Source organism: Musa acuminata, chromosome BXJ3-4 (genome assembly GCF_036884655.1).
Source record: "Musa acuminata AAA Group cultivar baxijiao chromosome BXJ3-4, Cavendish_Baxijiao_AAA, whole genome shotgun sequence".
Lineage (NCBI taxonomy): Eukaryota > Viridiplantae > Streptophyta > Magnoliopsida > Zingiberales > Musaceae > Musa > Musa acuminata.
The window spans coordinates 43,350,598-43,368,350 of NC_088352.1; the positions used below are offsets into that span (position 1 = coordinate 43,350,598).

The following is a 17,753-nucleotide window of genomic DNA, read 5'->3' on the forward strand; positions in this document are numbered from 1 at the left end:
GTCATGGAATTCTGCTATTCTGAAAAATGAGGTGCCACAATTTGCAGATCCATCCATATGAAGTAGCAAGTGATCCAAAAGGTACATGTTTGGAACAGACTCTACTTCCTTTTTCTTGTTGAATGAGCGAGCACAGATAGATTATTCTTCCACTTCTGCCTTGTATCATCCCTGGTTAAGCTAACAATGCCTTAGACCTACTTGTGTGCTCATTTACCTACCATACTGACTTTCTGTAGCATCTGTTTCTCTTAACTAGTGGACAAGGCTTTCTAATAGAGACATCATGAACAATAGATCTAATATAGACTGGATTCTGGTTGCTCTTTGTTTATGCTTGTGATGTGAAGTAGACAAAAATGGCCAAATGAATGTCCTGTGCTGCCTTGGTCATTAGACAGATGATAAGTCTAGACTTCCCAGATCAATGCCACAATTTTTACTTTGTTAATTTCCTTTAGACCTTCAGAAAGCTCCTGTTTCTAAAATGCCTCCAATAAGATATTGTTTTCATGAGCAGTGCACAAACCTATTTTGCTCTTTTAAGTAGCCTAAGCACCATCATTTCCACTTGTAAGCTTGCTTTGTTTGTGCAGATGCTTGAGTCAAGCTTGTTGTTCTCTCAACATCATATCATGAGTTATTAAGCTTCTCTTCTACTGCTAATAACGATGCTGTTATTCATATGTTTCTTGCATATTCTTTCATTGAGCTTCATCTTCTCCAAAAAATCGTATGAACTGTGTATTCAGTTATATTTTTTGATTGCATGTTGTTCATAGCTGAAGGCTCTGAGCATGTTGCAGCTACTGTGTTAGGGCTTTGTGATACATCCAGATTCGCCATAGACTCTCACTGTCATCTATCTAGAAAATTATACAATCTGAAGAATGAGTTTTTATCTGAACACATCATCTTTTTGCTTGCAGTATATGACTGGCACATGGCGCAGCAGGGAATCCAGATCTCCCAGGGCTGAGGTGTTCACGCCATTATTGCAAATGCTTCAGAGGAATCTTAAATCCAAGAATGAAAGAGGACGGCCAGTCTCTCATGTTTCACAGTGACTCATGTTCTCGTCTGTTGCTCACATGCAGAACTTGCAGAACCCTGGAACTGGTACTATTTCAAAGGCATTCGTGATAGTTCTGTCGTCTTAAAGCCTGTTTTGCACCAGATTTGCCTTGAGCTTTTGAGAAGAGAATCGGATCTGTTCAATCCATTACTACAAAGAAAACTTCAGTAAGGCTCTCATGTGGCAGCATCTCGTGGCCTGTGTAAACAGTGCTTCCTTCCATGCATTTTGTTACTGCATACTACAATATTATATGGGGAAAAGGCTGCCAAAAAATGTCTCCAAAGCAATGCAGACATTGAATGGCAGCAAATGTTCAAGTATTTTATCCCCACACACTTCTCAAGTCACCTAATCCACTACTTTGACCCAATACCAATACTTATACTAACAAATCGACATGGAAACAAGTGATTGAAGGCAATGGCACCTGAGATTGGATTAAGAAAGGTGTAAAATTGTATACAATATAAACATATACCACTGCCGACCTGTCTTTGCTGCATCAAACATATTCAGTCAAATGCCACAGGATCATTAGTTCGTGACTCTTCTTTTGTTTATGCCCCCCTTCATAGATTGTTGACATTGTATCGATGATTTATTTACTAGTTATCTCAGCTGGTGCCTCCTTCAATATATCTTAATAAGTTTTTAAAATACATGCATATACACGTACATACTTTTTGTGTGAGTTTAAATCCAATAGGTTGATCAGACTAAATTGTAAAGTTTCTGTTCTGTAAATAAACTGATGGTTTAATTTTTTGGATCTACAGGGAATGAATGAGAGTTGAACCTGAGTTAGCCGCTGTGGAGCAAATATGTGAACCGGAATGGCTAACGCTGTCCTTCACCGGTAGTACCACTTCGCCATATGGACCGGACACAAGCATTGCGATCGACGACCACTTAGGACTTCACACCAGGAAATGAGGCTTCACGAGAGAGAGAGAGAGAGAGAGAGAGAGTAGGCAACCAACGCGAGAACTCTCATCTGAAGGTCCAAGACGAGGAAAGAACACTTTGAAAGCCAAGCATACGCAAAAAAGATAACAATTCTCTTTCTTTCAATTATCTCCCTAACTCTTTAAGTTTACGACGTGAATTCTCACCATAATCTAAAAGTATAGGTGCATTATTTTATCTAAAAAGATAAATATTTTCCATAGTCACTGGGTCGGACACGTAGCATGCGTGTTATTAGCAGGCAGCAAAGTCAACATTTCGCTGTATGCTATCATTTATTTTATTTATTGTTGTTACTGCTCTCCGCCTTTCTTTCTTTCTTTATTTATTTCTTTTTCCTTCCGGGTTCAGACTATTCTCATGCCTGCACTGCAGTTCATCTTCCCCAAACCTCGTCTCCCCTTCAGTCTCTCGTAGTGGCGATCGGATCTTTAGTAAAGATTCGATCTTGGCGCGTTTTCGCGACGCGGAGCGGATTCTTTTTAGGAAAAAGTTGAAACTTTTGTCAGTGCGGTGAGGCCACAATCGAATCTTGGGAGCGGCGAGAGATTTGATGTTGAGAATTTAGCGGGGCGGGCTGCGGTAGTTGGGGTTTTATGGATAGATTTTGCTGCTTCAGAGGTTCCTCCTCTCAGGTGAGATAGACTTAGACCTAGTCCTGTATCTTGTTATTTGCTTATCTAAGCAAATATTATCGCCTTGATCGCTTCAGTTTCTGCTCTCCCTGGTTGGTACAGACTGATTTCTTCTTGTTGTGCTCCTCTTCTTTTTGGCCCTAACCCTTGTTTCAAATTGATACACGTTCTTTTTTTTTTCTTAACCTTGTTAGTGGAATTCAGGGTTTTAGTTCGATCGTATCCCTTCTTTTCCTTTTGCTGTTGTTATTGAGGAAAATGTTGAAGTTTCAAAGGTTGGTGATCAAAGATTTGTCTATGTACAACTTTCGATATGTTGTATAACAGTTTTAAGTACTTTTTCCCCTCTCGTATCGTTCTCTCTTACTGGCTGACTTTTGGTTAGGCTTGGTTTTTCTTGTTATTGTCACCGAAGTTGGTGGCGCTACATATAATCAAAAGTTTCGAGGCTCAGAGTAATCTTGACTGTTCGGAGAAAAAAAGGGGTTTTTTTAATAAATATAAAAGTCAAAGTATAAAAACCCTTTGAAATGATCAATTAGCTTACCTTCATGGTGGAATTTGTGCATTCAACTGAAACAGCAAAAGGTTTTCTCCGATGATAATAAACATGTAAATCTTTAATGAAATTACAAATCTCTGGCGATTTGCATTAAAGATGGAGTGATCAGAGTGTCCTGTTTGTAACGTTTAGATGGTTTCATTATTTCAGTTGATAAATTCTATCCTTCCAGAAACATATATACAATTTTGAGTCTTTTACAGTGTTTTTCATGGTGCTTTGTCCTTTGTTGGTGGCTTTCATTTGAAAAGTTATTTCCTTCTTTCTTGTGAAGAAACCTTTATGCTGCAGATCTAGGCTTGTCTAGGGCCGGAGTTGTCCAATGTATTGATCAGATTTAATTCTTTAGAACTGAAACTTCATTCTGGGGTTTAACTTGGAGACTAGTCAATATATTTCTGATTTGGAGTTTTGGAAGTTTAAACTGGATTAAGCAGCTGGATAGACTCCTCTAATCACTTTGTATCAAAGCCCCTGATCATTTGATTAGAAGCAGTCCGGCTAAGAGTTGGTTCATCTGAATTGATGATCTATTTCTATTTAATCTAAGTCCTTCAATCATATTAATGGTAAAATAGAGTCCAAGCAAATGTGTTAGAATGATTACTGGATGCCTTTTTCAAGTCATATATTCGTAATTATACATGAAGGACAATGTGTTGTTTCGTTTCTTTTCTCTGTTATTTGTGGGTTGTTTTTGTTTACTTCTTATGTTCCTGATTTCTCAGTTTATCTCCTCATATATTAATGCACTGCTGTGGTTGTATGATAATATCTGGATAAAGAGGTTTGTTTTTGCTGGTTATGTTTGCAAACCCAAATGTGGACTGTTTGACTTCCTGGTCAACCATTTTTGTGTCTCTCATTTGTGGAATTCTCTCTTTTTTATATATGGCTATTGTAGCTCAAAAAGGATCTTAAGGTGGAAATAGGTGATTTGCCTTGTCGGAATTTTAGTTAGGATGTTATTTTAAAACAAAAAAAAAGACATCAATACCACTATTTTTTCTTTTGCCTAGTGGCTTTTGCATATTGCAAAATATTTTTTTTTCGAGGTTTATAGTTTCAACTTTCAAGAACCATTTAGTTAGGCAGGTCCATTCTTTTATGTTATATATATATATATATATATATATATTCTTTCTAGTTCCCACACTCCTAGCCATTCTTACCACCACATAAACAATACACAATGCTTGGAAAAAACTAAAATAATGCTTTAAACTACAAACATTGGATCAAATCACATCTACAGCTGAATACAAAGAGAATTTGCCAAATGCAATCTATTTAAGTGGAAAATGAGAAAGTTATACAAAATAACAACAGTTATATTTATTGTTGCCTTTAGATTTCTAGAAAATAACTGGCTCCTTAATCTTGTCACCTGTAGGACTATGCATCTATTCTAAAACTTGAGTATATACATAAAAGTGATGAATGTTCACTTACATGTTAAGGCCTCTGTTGAGGCTCACATATAATCTACTTCATCAAATATGCCTATCCATTATTAGCTTTAATCTACTTTCACAAATGATATAACGTTAAAACCAACTGTAAAGTTGAACAACACTGCCACGATAAGGAGAAAGTTTGTTATGTGCATAAAAAGGATATAGGCACTAAACAACCTTTAAAACATTAGCTTTCAATGGATAATCTTGTTTTGATTTTTCAGCTACCTTACTGCATGATTTGAACTCTGAAACCAATATGTGAGGATAGTTAAAGTTTTTATTACAACAATAACAACAGCAACAAAGCCGTAAGTCCCAACTGAAGGTATCTATATGCTGTAGGATGTAACTTGCATATTGGGTGTGTTTTTGTGTTCATGTTGATGGCCTGTGTACTCATACCATACCTTGGTTTTCCGGTTCCTAGTTTGGTATCTTTTCTGCTGGACTTTTAACTTGCAAGCCATAACGATCTTCTACTAAAAGGGCCATACTGGTGCAGGTTCTTTAGGCTTAAAGTTTTTCTATGTAGTTTGCAGGTTCCTCATCTGATGCCGGTAAAGGGAGAAGTTCTCAAGGTCGCACAAAAGTTACTTATGGATTTAACCTTGTAAAAGGGAAAACCAATCATCCAATGGAGGATTATCATGTTGCCAAGTTCATTAATATGAGAGGACAGGAGCTCGGTTTATTTGCTATATTTGATGGTCATTTGGGAAATATTGTGCCTGCCTATTTACAGAAGCATCTATTTACTAATATTTTAAAAGAGGTGCATTATCCATTATTTTCTACCTTTTGCATTAGCTTTCAAGTCAAATATGTATAGCTTATTGTCATGGTTATAAACAACTTCAAGCAAATAAAAGGCATATCCTTATGTTTTGTTCCCCATGATATAGGAACAATTTTGGACCAATCCGGATGTGGCCATTGCAAATGCCTATGAAAAAACAGACAAGGCAATTCTTTCACACAGTCCTGATCTTGGGCGAGGTGGTTCAACTGCGGTTACTGCAATTCTCATTAATGGCAGGAAATTGTGGGTTGCTAATATTGGTGACTCACGAGCAGTTCTTGCAAAAGGTCAACAGGTATTACAATTGACAATTGATCATGATCCCAGTACTGAACGAGGAAGTATCGAGAATAAAGGTGGCTTTGTCTCAAACATGCCAGGTACTTATTGGCAGCCTATGCTTTAGTAACATTTTGATAATGCTTTTTACCTTTGATACTATGGTACGGATGCTCCTTTGCAGACTGGCAGCCTGGCTGACTAGGGTTCTAGTCACAGAAATAGTCTCTCTCTTTGTAAGGATAAGGCTATGTACATTGATTCTCCTAGACCCCGCACTGGGGAAGCTTTGTGCATTAGTTTTGTCCTTTTCTTGCTATGAACGTTCAGTTACATGCTAATTTGTTATCTCCCTCCCAGTGATTGCAAAAGGCGCTCGGGCGCTCGCCTAGGCGCTCGGGCGAGGCGAGGCGAGGCCCGAGCGCCTCGCTAATGTCCCAGGCGGCGCGCTTCAATCAGGCGCCGCCTAGGCGCTCGCCCGAGCCCAGGCGCTGGGCGCTTCGGGCGAGCGCCTGGGTAAACCGAACCAGAATTTTAGGTCTGGTTCGGTCCTGGTTCGATTGTTAGTTGGTTCAATCGAACCAACTAAACCGATATAACCCCAACCCTAACCTGCTGCCGCTGCCGATCTCGTCGCTCGCTGTCGCTGCTCCTGCTGCCGCTGTCGCTGCTCGCGCCTCCCGCGAGCCTTCCCGCTGCTCGTGCCTCCCGCGAGCCCTCTCGCTGCTCGCGCCTCCTACGAGCCCTCCTGCTGCTCGCGTCTCCTGCAAGCCCTCCCGCGAGCCTTCCCGTTGCTCGCGCCTCCCTCGAGCCCTCCCGCTGCTCACGCCTCCCGCGAGCCCTCCCGCTGCTCGCGCCTCCCTCGAGGCCTCCCGCTGCTCGCGCCTTCCGCTCCCTTTCCCTTTCCCGCTGCTGCTGCTGCCGCTGCCGCCGCTCACCACTGCCGTTGCCGCCACTGCTGTCGTCGCTCGCCGCCGCTGCTGCCGTCGCTCGCCGCTGCTTCCTCGTTTCTCCGTCAGCAGATTTATACTATTAATGTGATTATATTTATTAATTATATTATATATTTTTATATTTTTATTTAAAATTTTAAATAATTATATTTATTAATTATATTTTATATTTTTATATTTTAGCGCCTCGCTTCGCTCGGGCGAGCGCCTAGCGCCTCGGGCATTTTTGGACCTTGGCGCCTTTTGGCGCCTAGCGCTTTTTAAATCACTGCTCCCTCCAACCTAGTGCATTAATATGTATTTTTGACTTGTTAGTGTAACCAGCTGATGTGAAAATGTAGCTTGATGTAGTAAATAAGGTTTTGAGTTTCAGGACTAAGAACATATCAACATTTCAAAAGAAGAATAAAAGATTCTCAAGGTTAGCTGGATCACTTATTTAGAATGTGAGATCAGAGATTCTGCAAATATGAACTGATACTAAAGACGAAGATATCAGAAATTTATAAAAAAAGTAGATAAAAAAAACTCCTCGTCTCTTCCCCACCTCCTCTTTGTTGCTTGTCATATGAGGCATGTAGAAGAACGGGTGGGAATGTAACCTTCTCTCCTAATCTTCCTATCCACATGCCAAAGACTTGAGTCACAGGTGACTGTTCCCATTAGAACAAGATTAAAGTTGGGACATTTGTTTCTCTGACTCGAGTTAGTCCTCACCCAACATTGGGCTAGTTGGCTGACACTATCCCTAAAATCAGGGGGTTATTAGACAGACCAATTGATCCAATCCAAATCAGGATCAGTTGCTTTAGAACATTGGTAATATGTTTCCAGAGAGCATCAAAGTAAAAAAATGAAGGAATCCTGACTCATATATAAATTCAGTTACACAGTTTCTGAAAATATTTATTGAACAACCCAAAATAGAATACCCAACAATATGTAACCTTCTTTGGAATAGCATTTTGTGAAACTTGGCATTGCAAATGTGAGTCCACATAAAATAGCTCGAGTTCTGGAAAAATTGCACATCATCTGACAAAACAAACCAATTTTAGTAATCTTTATAGACCTTGCTTGTAAGATAAGCTGAATTCAAATACTCGATGGATTGTTATTTAAGCCTAAGCTTGGCTTGTCTTTGTTCATGATCTCATTTTAAGCTTGAGGTGAAGTTGAACATGATTTCCGAGCAATGGACTTGATCTTGAGCAGAACAGTATTCATCTGTCTTGGCTTGTGTTTACATGTAATAGATTAGGCTATTATTTATAATTTTGACTATTGAACAATTTCCAGTAGACATAAGTTTGTTGTTAATTGAACAGTTTCCTCTGGTTATACATTTTCCATCATAATCCTTATTGTCCTCAGACTCAGCTTGTTTAATTTACATCTGTAATGGTATCAAACTATCAATAACCTTTCACAATTGACTAACTTTGTCATTCTATTCTCCTTTAAATTCATCATATGTCATATACGTCTTCCATTATTCAGAAAGGGATACTCTGTACTTCTGGTTTCATGCCACCGTGCCTCGTCGAAAGCATGGATGTTCGTACTCTATCTGAGTTTGGATATTCATGCTTCAGACTCATATAGTTAAGCTTTGTTAATGGAGATGCCCCTCTTGTTTGTGAAATACCTGTGTTCTTAAGCCATTCAGCAATGAATTATGCAAGGATGGAAATTACGTGTAAATCTTCTTTCTTCCCCTCTTTTATCAGGAGATGTCCCAAGAGTTAATGGCCAGTTAGCTGTTTCCCGTGCCTTTGGGGACAAGAGTCTTAAATCACATTTGCGGTCAGATCCTGATATACGTTGTGAAAATGTTACTGGGGAGACCGAGCTACTCATCCTTGCTAGTGATGGTATATGGAAGGTTTCTTCTTTAATCCCGAAGCACTTTTGTGTTATTGTTTTGGTAGTTTCAGACAGTTATAAAAATTAACTATGTTGCTGCCATGAAATAATTTAGGTTATTAGCAATGAAGAGGCAGTTAATATTGCTAGAAGGTTTAAAGATCCACAAGCAGCAGCAAGGCAGCTGACCACTGAGGCACTGAACAGAGACAGCAAAGATGACATATCTTGTATTGTTGTGCGACTGAGAGCATAAAGAATGCTTACTCCTTCAGTTGACGGTGATCAGAAATTTGGATCATTGAAGAGGTCATTAATTTAGTTTCATAAGGGCATCCTCAAGTTGAAAGCACCAAGAATTTCGGCCTTCCGCTACAAAACATGAGACAGGTGCCACTCTTGCCATTCGATATCCGCAGTAAATGCCTTTGCAATTGTGGTGAGTGTGATACTATATGATTTCGTGTGGTAATCAGAAGAATCCCTCTTCTTAAGTAGCATGGCAACTCAGCAGGTCCTATTTGAAAGATCACCATCAGTTAATTATGATTGGTGGGATTGCTTATCTTTTATTTTGCTTTTTTTTTTCTTCTTTTCTTGTCTGCTTTTACAATGAGAAGCAGATGGTGTTTTAGCTTGCTTGCAGTATTCCTGATAATAATCCAAGTGTTGTTGTAATTGATTGGCATATTTCTTATTCTTAATCTAGTGCCTATGGATTTATGCACCTGTTGTGAAGAAGGTAAAGGCCATTTCACAAAAATAATGTTTATAGCAAACTTGACCATAGTGGATATATGTATACTGAGGAATACACTGAAACCACAGATGTAAACCTGGCTAGTTCTCTTTCAGCATCCAATGACAACATGCTAACATGTAGCTTGCTGCAAACAAGAAACTACGATGGTGTTTGGTTCAGTACTTAGTGTTGAACTGTTGATTAGAGATTTTGATCTGTGAAGTACTCATGAGATGAGATAATCTGGTGAAAAATATTTCACCTGTGTTTACCTTTTGTTTTCACTTATGATATCTAATTAGATGAGCTCCCATCCCCACTTATAATTTGTTATTGTTAACATTTTTACTTTGATGCCACTACCACAAGTTTGTCTGCCCAGTTTTTATTACCTACTTTTAGTGCCCTGCTGGTTCTCTTCTTCTCCCTTTTATAATCTTCCAGATTCCTTCCACTTTTATGAACTTAATTCATCATTTCTTCCAAATTTTCTTTTCAACATGGTCCATCCAAATTGCAACTTAATGTTCCTCAGCAATGTGAAATATAGATAAAACTAGGTCTTTTCTGTAGCTTGTCCTACTCACACCCTCAGATGATGGCTTAAGATTTCAGTAATTTTATCTGAAGCCGAGATTTCCTATTTTGTTTGTAAATCCTTGTGTCTTCCTTTGTTTAAATATGTAGTTTTCCAGCCATTTTCAGTGCCATATTTCAATTGTGGATGATAATATGACTTCTCATGTCCTATGTGTTGATTATGCTCTTTTCTGTAATCCAACACAACTTGATTTAACATGTCTTCCAAATTTTTGTTTCAACATGGTCCATCCAAATTGCAATTTCATGTTCCTCAGTAGTGTGATATATAGACAAAGCTAAATCTTAGTTTGTCCTACTTAGACCTTCGGATGATGGCTTTCAGTAATTTTATCTGAAGCCAAGATTACTCTTCAATTTGCAAATCCTTCCGTCTTCCTTTGATTAAATATGTAGCTTTCCAGCCATTTTCTGTGCCATATTTAATTGTGGATGATAATATGACTTCTCATATCCCCTGTGTTAATTATGTTATTTTCTGTCATTTAACAAGCACAGTGGAAAAGTTATCAAGCAGGTCTGGTAGAAACAAAAAAAATGGGTTTTACATTGTTCTGCCATGTCACTTGAGCGGAAGATCTTGGCTTTCACAGTGTACACAATATATGAAACACTAAAGAAAACCACTCTTTGTAGCGTAAAATGAACCAGAGATAGAATCACAAGAAATGTTTGAGGAGAAACCAAATACAAAGGTTTGATTTCTCAGTAATTACTAATTAGAACAATTGAATCAAGTTTTAACTGATTTTTTCAATAAAATATGAAAGATCATCATGTGGTTGATGTACAGATTTGAGACACCCCCTGCTGATTTTTGTTCAATTGTATATATATAGGAACATGAAAACTAGTGCTATGAGTCATCTTCTTTCCAATATGGCTGTTACAGCAGTTGTTCCAGTAGTTGCTTTCTGAATCCTTCTCATCAGCTTCTCTTTAAGTCTGCAAAACAAGAGATCCGACTTCATCGGTTCATCCCAACAATAGGGTTGTCTGTGCTATAGCTAATAGGGTCAAGCATGTCGAGATTCCAACACCTCATCGGATGTTAGCTAGAGGGTATCAATCTTTTGCCAAGCCATCAGGTGTAGGACATGATGCTCTACACGGGGCTTCGGTGTATACCAATTTATCTATGCACAGGTGAGTTATCGAACTCTTCATGTTAATGCTGGCACAAACAATCTGGCAGAGGGTTCTCATAGAATGCTTCTTCGGACCGAAACCTTTCCACACCCCTCGTGCCAGGAATGGGACCTTTCCTTTTGCGGGGAGAACCTTGCCTGTCGTCAAAAAATGATAGTTTAGGTAACACCATATTGAAGAAAACAGAAACATAATGTTCACACTGTCACCTACCGTCTCTTATGAATCTCTACAATAATATTTGATAACTTCTTCCCCTCTTTGAGAGATCCTCGATTGATCTTATCAAACAGCTGAACAAGATCCTTTCTGCATGCAAGGTAGACAAAAGGTTCCATAAACTCGAAAGCCTTTCATGGATAAGGAGGGGAACACTCGCACATACCCTAATATTACCTGTTAGGATTAATTGTTTTCCTGTGGCCAAGGAAGCGGCGGTGACCCTCAACTGCCCTTGCCATATTCCCTAAATATGAGGGGACAAATACGTCGCTTTCCACCGATACAATGTAGTCAAGTGCGGCCATTTGTGAGGCATAATCTTTGAAAGGTTCAAGCTCTTCTGCAGATGCCAATTTCTCCTGCAACAAAGTTTGTAATTTAAGACCAAATCAGAAGATCAGGTCATGCCGATAGGGCTTCAGAGTTAAGACAATACTGAACAACATGCCATGTTCCTCATGGCCCAGCATTGCAAAGACAGACAAGCAAGAGAGATGCATGTGGCACTTTATGAAAATGATAATCTAACAGCACCGCATTGTTTAGTCACTATAACAATACTGATTAGTAGTATTGCATTTTTGTGGAATCTCAGATCCAAACTTCAGGTAGATTAACTTTAACATTCTCTACATTGTCTAACCTAGGATTTTGAGGACACCTACTGTGTTAGCCAAATGGAGATTTAGACAGAAACATCACGGTTGTATTTAGAACATACACATCTCTACAAATATAAGAGTTGGTGGCATATCCACCAAATGTGGTTCTTGACTCTTTTATTAATTGATGGCTGTACAATCTAATAGTCAAACATGATAGATGTCTTAATCTAACTCAGATATATAGCCAAATGATTTCCTTCCATCAAAATTTAACAAGATAAAATAATATGGTAGAGAAGTTAATAACAAATTTTTAGAGGGCTGAGTAGTTCCTAATTTTCTTCTATAAGAGAATAAGGATGATGAGTTCAAATATTCACTTCATAACTGATATTGGAGGGATCTAAATAACTTTACAAATGGAGAGGAAGTAGAGAATTGAGACCTTTATGTTTAACCACCTTTTTGTTTGGTCAGTCTAATTCAGGCAAGTAGGAAGTACCACCAAAGTGCAGCTCTAATGGTTATTGACAATCCATAAATTCAATTTATATTCATCTGTGATGACTAGTTTTGAATAAAGCAGACGTAAGTTACAGGTGCAACTTCCATAATTGCCAATGTTAGCAGGAAATTGAAATATTATTGTTTGTGTGTTTGTGGAAGAAGGGTAGAAAGGAACAGTGTACTAGTACAAAATATGTCCACCATAGGAAAAGGTTCCTGAACATAAAAGAGTTTAAACCAAAGCAAGTCTCATAATAAGCTACCTCTTGAATTTTGCGAAGCCATGCATTTCATACCTTGCTTAATAAAATGGGAAAGCGAGATTCTAGATCAGACAAATGAGAGCCGCCTCCATATATCGCCCCTGCTGCAACATATATTGGAGTATTCGATGGATATCCAAGAGAAGAAAGAAAGATTCCAACCTCCTTTGGGGTCAATGGACAATACCCTTTGGCCCTTTGTTCTTGGGGATCAATTTCTTTAACCTTCCAGTGTGAAATGTTCTCTCTGAAGAAAGAAGAAACATGTTTAATGGAATAAAACAAACATTCGACTTCTACCCAGAATCCAGAACTGGTATTTTGTAAAATACCTAATTCTTGCCAATTCATCAGATTCAACCGAAGACAAGCCATATGTGCACCCACTAAAAGCAAGCATGTCCTTTTCATAACGCAAGTGCAAAGCAATATATCGACCGTAAGACCTCATTCTCTCCACCAATAACTACAGATTAAGAAGAAGAAAAAATCATGGTTGTAGGACAAAAATTAATTAGCAGCAAACAGGTAGTATAAAAGACATACTTTTCCTAGTGCCTCAATCCGTGGAGCAAATCTGAGAGCCTCATAAAAAGCACGGCAACGAAGTTTTTGAATGTCAGGAGGAAGGTTATTGTTTGCAAGACGTGAATCTGACTTGGCAGCTTTGATAACCTTCCAAGAGAAGATCTAGATTAGAAATATTATCACTTATGACTATTGTATATTAGTAGAAGGATCCGAGATGAACTTCAAGATACCAGCAAATTTACCTGATATTTATCCCACACGTGTGATATCTCATCTTGATAGTAATCTAGTCCTGACCAGCTTCGAAAATGTATTACTGCTTTTGCAGCTGTCATCAGTTCTTTTGGTAGTTTCTTTACAACTTCGACATCATCGGCCAAGGTGTGGATGAAATGTTCTTCATCAAAAACGTCAGAGAAGTTGCTGGCCATAAACATGAAAAGCATCAGAGGCACCTAAGCATATGCAAATTCACCTATATGAACTGAATTAAATAGCAGTACTTTATCACTGTATTAGAAACATAACAAAGACTAGTTTGGAACCTACCACATGACAGTGACTTCTAGTTATATGCTTATAGTAGCTTTAGGAACATGTATGAGAGACAGTTCTTAGCACAAACACATGTGGATGATTTTTACCAACAACATCTATGTAATTCAAGTGCTTCTACTACATAATAAAAAACAAACAAGAAAAAACTCGTACCTAGAATCTTGCCAAAACGATCTTTTATCAAGTTGAGGAATAACAAGTGTGGCATTAATCAATCGTGCAACGGCTACCATGTCGCATATCTGCCATTCATAACGACAATACTCATGAGGTTTCAGCCAGTAATATATTAAATAAATAAAAACCATAAAGGATAGACATCATAAGTTTTACACGATGCAAAATAGCTTTCTGTAAACACAACAGGTAGCTGTGTAAGCTATAGATAATATTATTAATTAAGGAATAGGATACACAACCAAGAATCTCATTTGATGCATTTGAAAAAGAAAGAAGTGGCAAACAAAATTAACTAAAGGTCCATCAATCATGACCTGATTGCCTGTAAAACATCAGTAACAAATTTAGCACAAAAACTTACTATGTTCAATCAAATTATTTAGAGGCCGTAAAAAAAAAAACGTAGCCAACATGGAGGTAATGGTATCGATGACATGAATGAAGGTACACATATCAGTTTCTGGGTTAGTTGATGTAATTGGGATACGGAACCAGAACTCATAGTTTATTAGATGGGTTGGAATAGATTTGAGATCTGCTGGAAAGTGGGCACTAGGAAAGATCACTGGAAGCATGGGAAATCGGTATCCCATAGTTCGGTTTGGGTAATAGCATAGTTAGGTAACAAAGCATCAAAAATTAGCAAGAAAGAAGACTGTCTTAGAAGCACTAGACATCCTAATGAATGAAAAAGAGTTTCCTCGACTTTGATAATTACTAATATGGAATTGGAAAATAATACGATGATTTCTTTCTTCTTGCAAATTATTTACCGTTCCCATTCCCAATTGTCCCATAATCTAACTTATGAGCATATACTCTTCTATCTACAGACCTGACTTAAGCATTCTCCAGGATACGTTTTTTAGTTTCCAAAACTCAAAGTACCAGAGTCTTCAGCTAAATTCTTTACTCGACAATGAAACATACATGCTAAGTTCTCCCGTTCATACTAGTTTGAAACTTGACATTGGAAATGCAGCAAGCAAACAGGTTTAGGCCCGTGCAACTACATATTCAATATACTTTTACCAAGATGTAGGGCAAGTACTAGATTGACATCAATATCTTTTTCATGCTGCTACATTTTTCTAATAAGGTTTGTGTGGGTGTACTCCGCTGCTTTCTCATAACTTGTTTGTAGACAATGAGGGGTTACAACATAAAAGAACGGTCAAGTGAGAGAGAGAGAGAGAGAGCAACCACTGCATACCCCAGCTCGCATTTGGTTTAACCCACCATTGGCATGAACTAGCAAGTAGCCCCTCGATTGAGAAGGAGCTGAAAAATATCAAATTGAATAAAATGTTAGTGGATCACATGAAGTAAAGCAGGAAAAAAATACAGTACAAAAACCAAAAGATCGACATAATCCTATCGTGCTCCCTTACGCAGAAAATATGAACTGGGAGCGACACAGGGCACAAAATTACGATTTGCCGGAGGCTTCCACAACTTCGCGAACCAAGAATCTGACATCGTGATGCCCACCTGCAAAGTATAGAGAGAGTGAAACCAATTAGAGGAGCCAAAAACACATTCTTGACCATAAATGACCCATTATACACCAAAAAACAAAAACTCAAAAAGGGATACAAGAGCATAACAATTTGCCAAATGCAACAACAACAACAACAGCTGTAACCCATCAATAACTAAAGCAACATTCCGTGACATGTAGTACAAGATTACCTTCTGAGTGGAAATCCGAAGCTTGGCGAGTTGGGGATGCGCGATTTCCTGGGTCCAGCCGAGCTCGTTAGCCTTTCGCCGGTATCCAATCTCACGTTGCTAAACATCACCACCACCACCACAAAATCGGGTCATATCATAGATGTGGGCAAAGGATCATAAATCCAAGTCCTAAAAATTGGATCTTTTTCCGCTTTTGCGTATCAAAATATTCAGTCATTGATTAAAGAATACATAAATATACGCCTACATGACCGGTGTAGGCGGCCAAATGTCACAGAACAGAATCAAGAAATCGTCACCTAATCTCCTTTCAAGAATCAAGAAAGCCAGAAATGTGGGAATGTTTAGGTTTGGAGCAACGTAAAGAAGCATCCTTTGAGGAGGGGAAACCAAAAGAAAAAGAATAGAGGAGGAGGAGATGCCTTGGGGAGCTTGAAGGCGTCGGGGACGGCGGCGGAGGGGAGGAGGAACACGTGGACGGCCACCAGCGCACCGACAGCGACAGCTCCGATGGCGCACGTTAGCGCCCACCGCAGCGTCGAGATGCCGGCCGGCGTCGACCTGCGCCGCTGCATCCTCTCCCTTTCACGCGCTTTGTCTCTACGCCGCCTACTATCTGTAAAGCGAAAGGAAGGAGGCAGAGGAAGAAGCAAACGGAGGAAGGAAGCAGACCGCAGGAAAGCAACGAGGAGAATGAATGTGAATGAATGGGAGAGTGTGAATGGGAGGTGACAAGAAAGGCTTTCCAACTGTCCCCGTTCAATGGCAGCACCGCTACACTTCTCTTCCCACAGTGCCCCTCCACAGTACCATTCTTGTTCCCATAGTAGCCTAGTACTGTTCGCCAAGATCGCCACCTTCAATGCAGTCAGAAGAATGCGAAGGCATCATTTCCTTCCACAGAATTCCGAAGCTTTAAATTCCACATTTATTGTATATATATTAGCCATCAAAACGGCTCTGCAATTTCCTTCTATTTCTTTTCTATCTTTGCGTTCACTTTTTCCCTTTGTTTGGTCTTTCTTTCTCCTGCAATGATATCATTACACTGTCTTCTTAATAATTGCATTCCTATGTACACTTGCAATGTCTAGAAGTAATCTTAAATTCCTTGAAACGTGATCACTGAAAAGAGTTCTCTGCAGCACCACAAGTCTAATTCTTCTCCATTCTTAATGTCTCTTTGTCCCCTTCTTTTCCCTCGGTCATTTACTTTGGCTTTCTTTATGTACAGAGTATGAGAAAGCGTGCTCTTCTATAGAAGAGATGGACGAGAATGGCCAGACGTTGAGGTAGATCTAAGCATAAAGGACAACATCAAAGCATTTAGTGTTGGTTTAACTGATTAAACTAATTAAGAAAGATTTTGAGGGACATTAATAGAAGATCTCCTGGTAATCCGGCTGATAACATTTGATCTGCTTCCTTGTTATCTGTAATGTTCGATTGGTGCATGTGGCCTTCGTGTGCAGGCAGCATCCTCATCTCTTGAAATGGAAATTAGCTCAACAGGTTAGCTCTTCTTCTTGCTCCTGGGCAAGTTTTGACTACTGTAAGTTGGTGTATACACTGAGATGTGTGGTTCTAAGTGCAGAATAGAATAAGACTACTCTGCCATGAATAGATAGATCACAGAGAGTAGACTTAGGTAGACTGAACTATCATGGCCACATTCATTCAATTCGGTCACAAATGGTCAAGAATCTATGACCTACAGCTAGCAAATGCTGACTTCTTCATCCTTTGCATGTCCTTCTCAGTCCAAGGTTTGCTCAAATTTCTTCCGGAAATTAATGCTCGATTCCAGGGTGACAATGAGCAAAGTGCTGCCTTTTCCTCTTTGCTTGTTTTCTCCGAGGAATTTTGCTGTGGTTACTGAAGAACAAATATATTTTGGTCTTACTTTACAAGCAGAAAGGTGAGAATTACATCTGTTTTGATCGATTTACGATGGCCATTCTAACACTAATGCTTGTTCAAGGTGTACTTGTAAGATCAAGAGTGTTTTGGTGGAATTTATTTTGGTCCCATTTAACTGGTTGTTGCAAGTGTCCATCAGTACCTCATCTTCAAGAATTATAGATGTGTCTTTTATCTGCCACG

At 39.0% G+C, this 17,753-nt stretch overlaps 2 protein-coding genes across 3 annotated transcripts; one reads left to right on the top strand and one right to left on the bottom strand.

Moving 5' to 3' along the window:
• The first annotated feature begins 2,276 nt into the window (after positions 1-2,276).
• LOC135634700 (probable protein phosphatase 2C 10) lies at positions 2,277-9,325 on the top strand. 2 transcript variants are annotated; one of them, XM_065145221.1, is made up of 5 exons: positions 2,277-2,679; positions 5,241-5,473; positions 5,604-5,880; positions 8,463-8,617; positions 8,714-9,325. In XM_065145221.1, exons 2-5 carry the CDS (start codon positions 5,336-5,338, stop codon positions 8,852-8,854), a joined length of 711 nt encoding a protein of 236 aa, XP_065001293.1. In that variant the 5' UTR covers positions 2,277-2,679; positions 5,241-5,335; the 3' UTR covers positions 8,855-9,325. The 2 variants fall into 2 exon arrangements, with proteins under 2 accessions (XP_065001293.1, XP_065001292.1); XM_065145220.1 differs by having other exon boundaries at positions 2,281-2,679; positions 5,234-5,473.
• A 1,221-nt stretch (positions 9,326-10,546) lies between these two features.
• Positions 10,547-16,605, bottom strand: LOC135634697 (O-fucosyltransferase 7-like). The gene is made up of 12 exons (XM_065145214.1): positions 16,073-16,605; positions 15,648-15,746; positions 15,347-15,446; positions 15,169-15,236; positions 13,929-14,017; positions 13,460-13,640; positions 13,233-13,361; positions 13,019-13,152; positions 12,720-12,933; positions 11,486-11,670; positions 11,303-11,398; positions 10,547-11,226 (listed from the first exon to the last, which is right to left on the bottom strand). Exons 1-12 carry the CDS (start codon positions 16,223-16,225, stop codon positions 11,109-11,111), a joined length of 1,566 nt encoding a protein of 521 aa, XP_065001286.1. The 5' UTR covers positions 16,226-16,605; the 3' UTR covers positions 10,547-11,108.
• Positions 16,606-17,753: the final 1,148 nt, after the last annotated feature.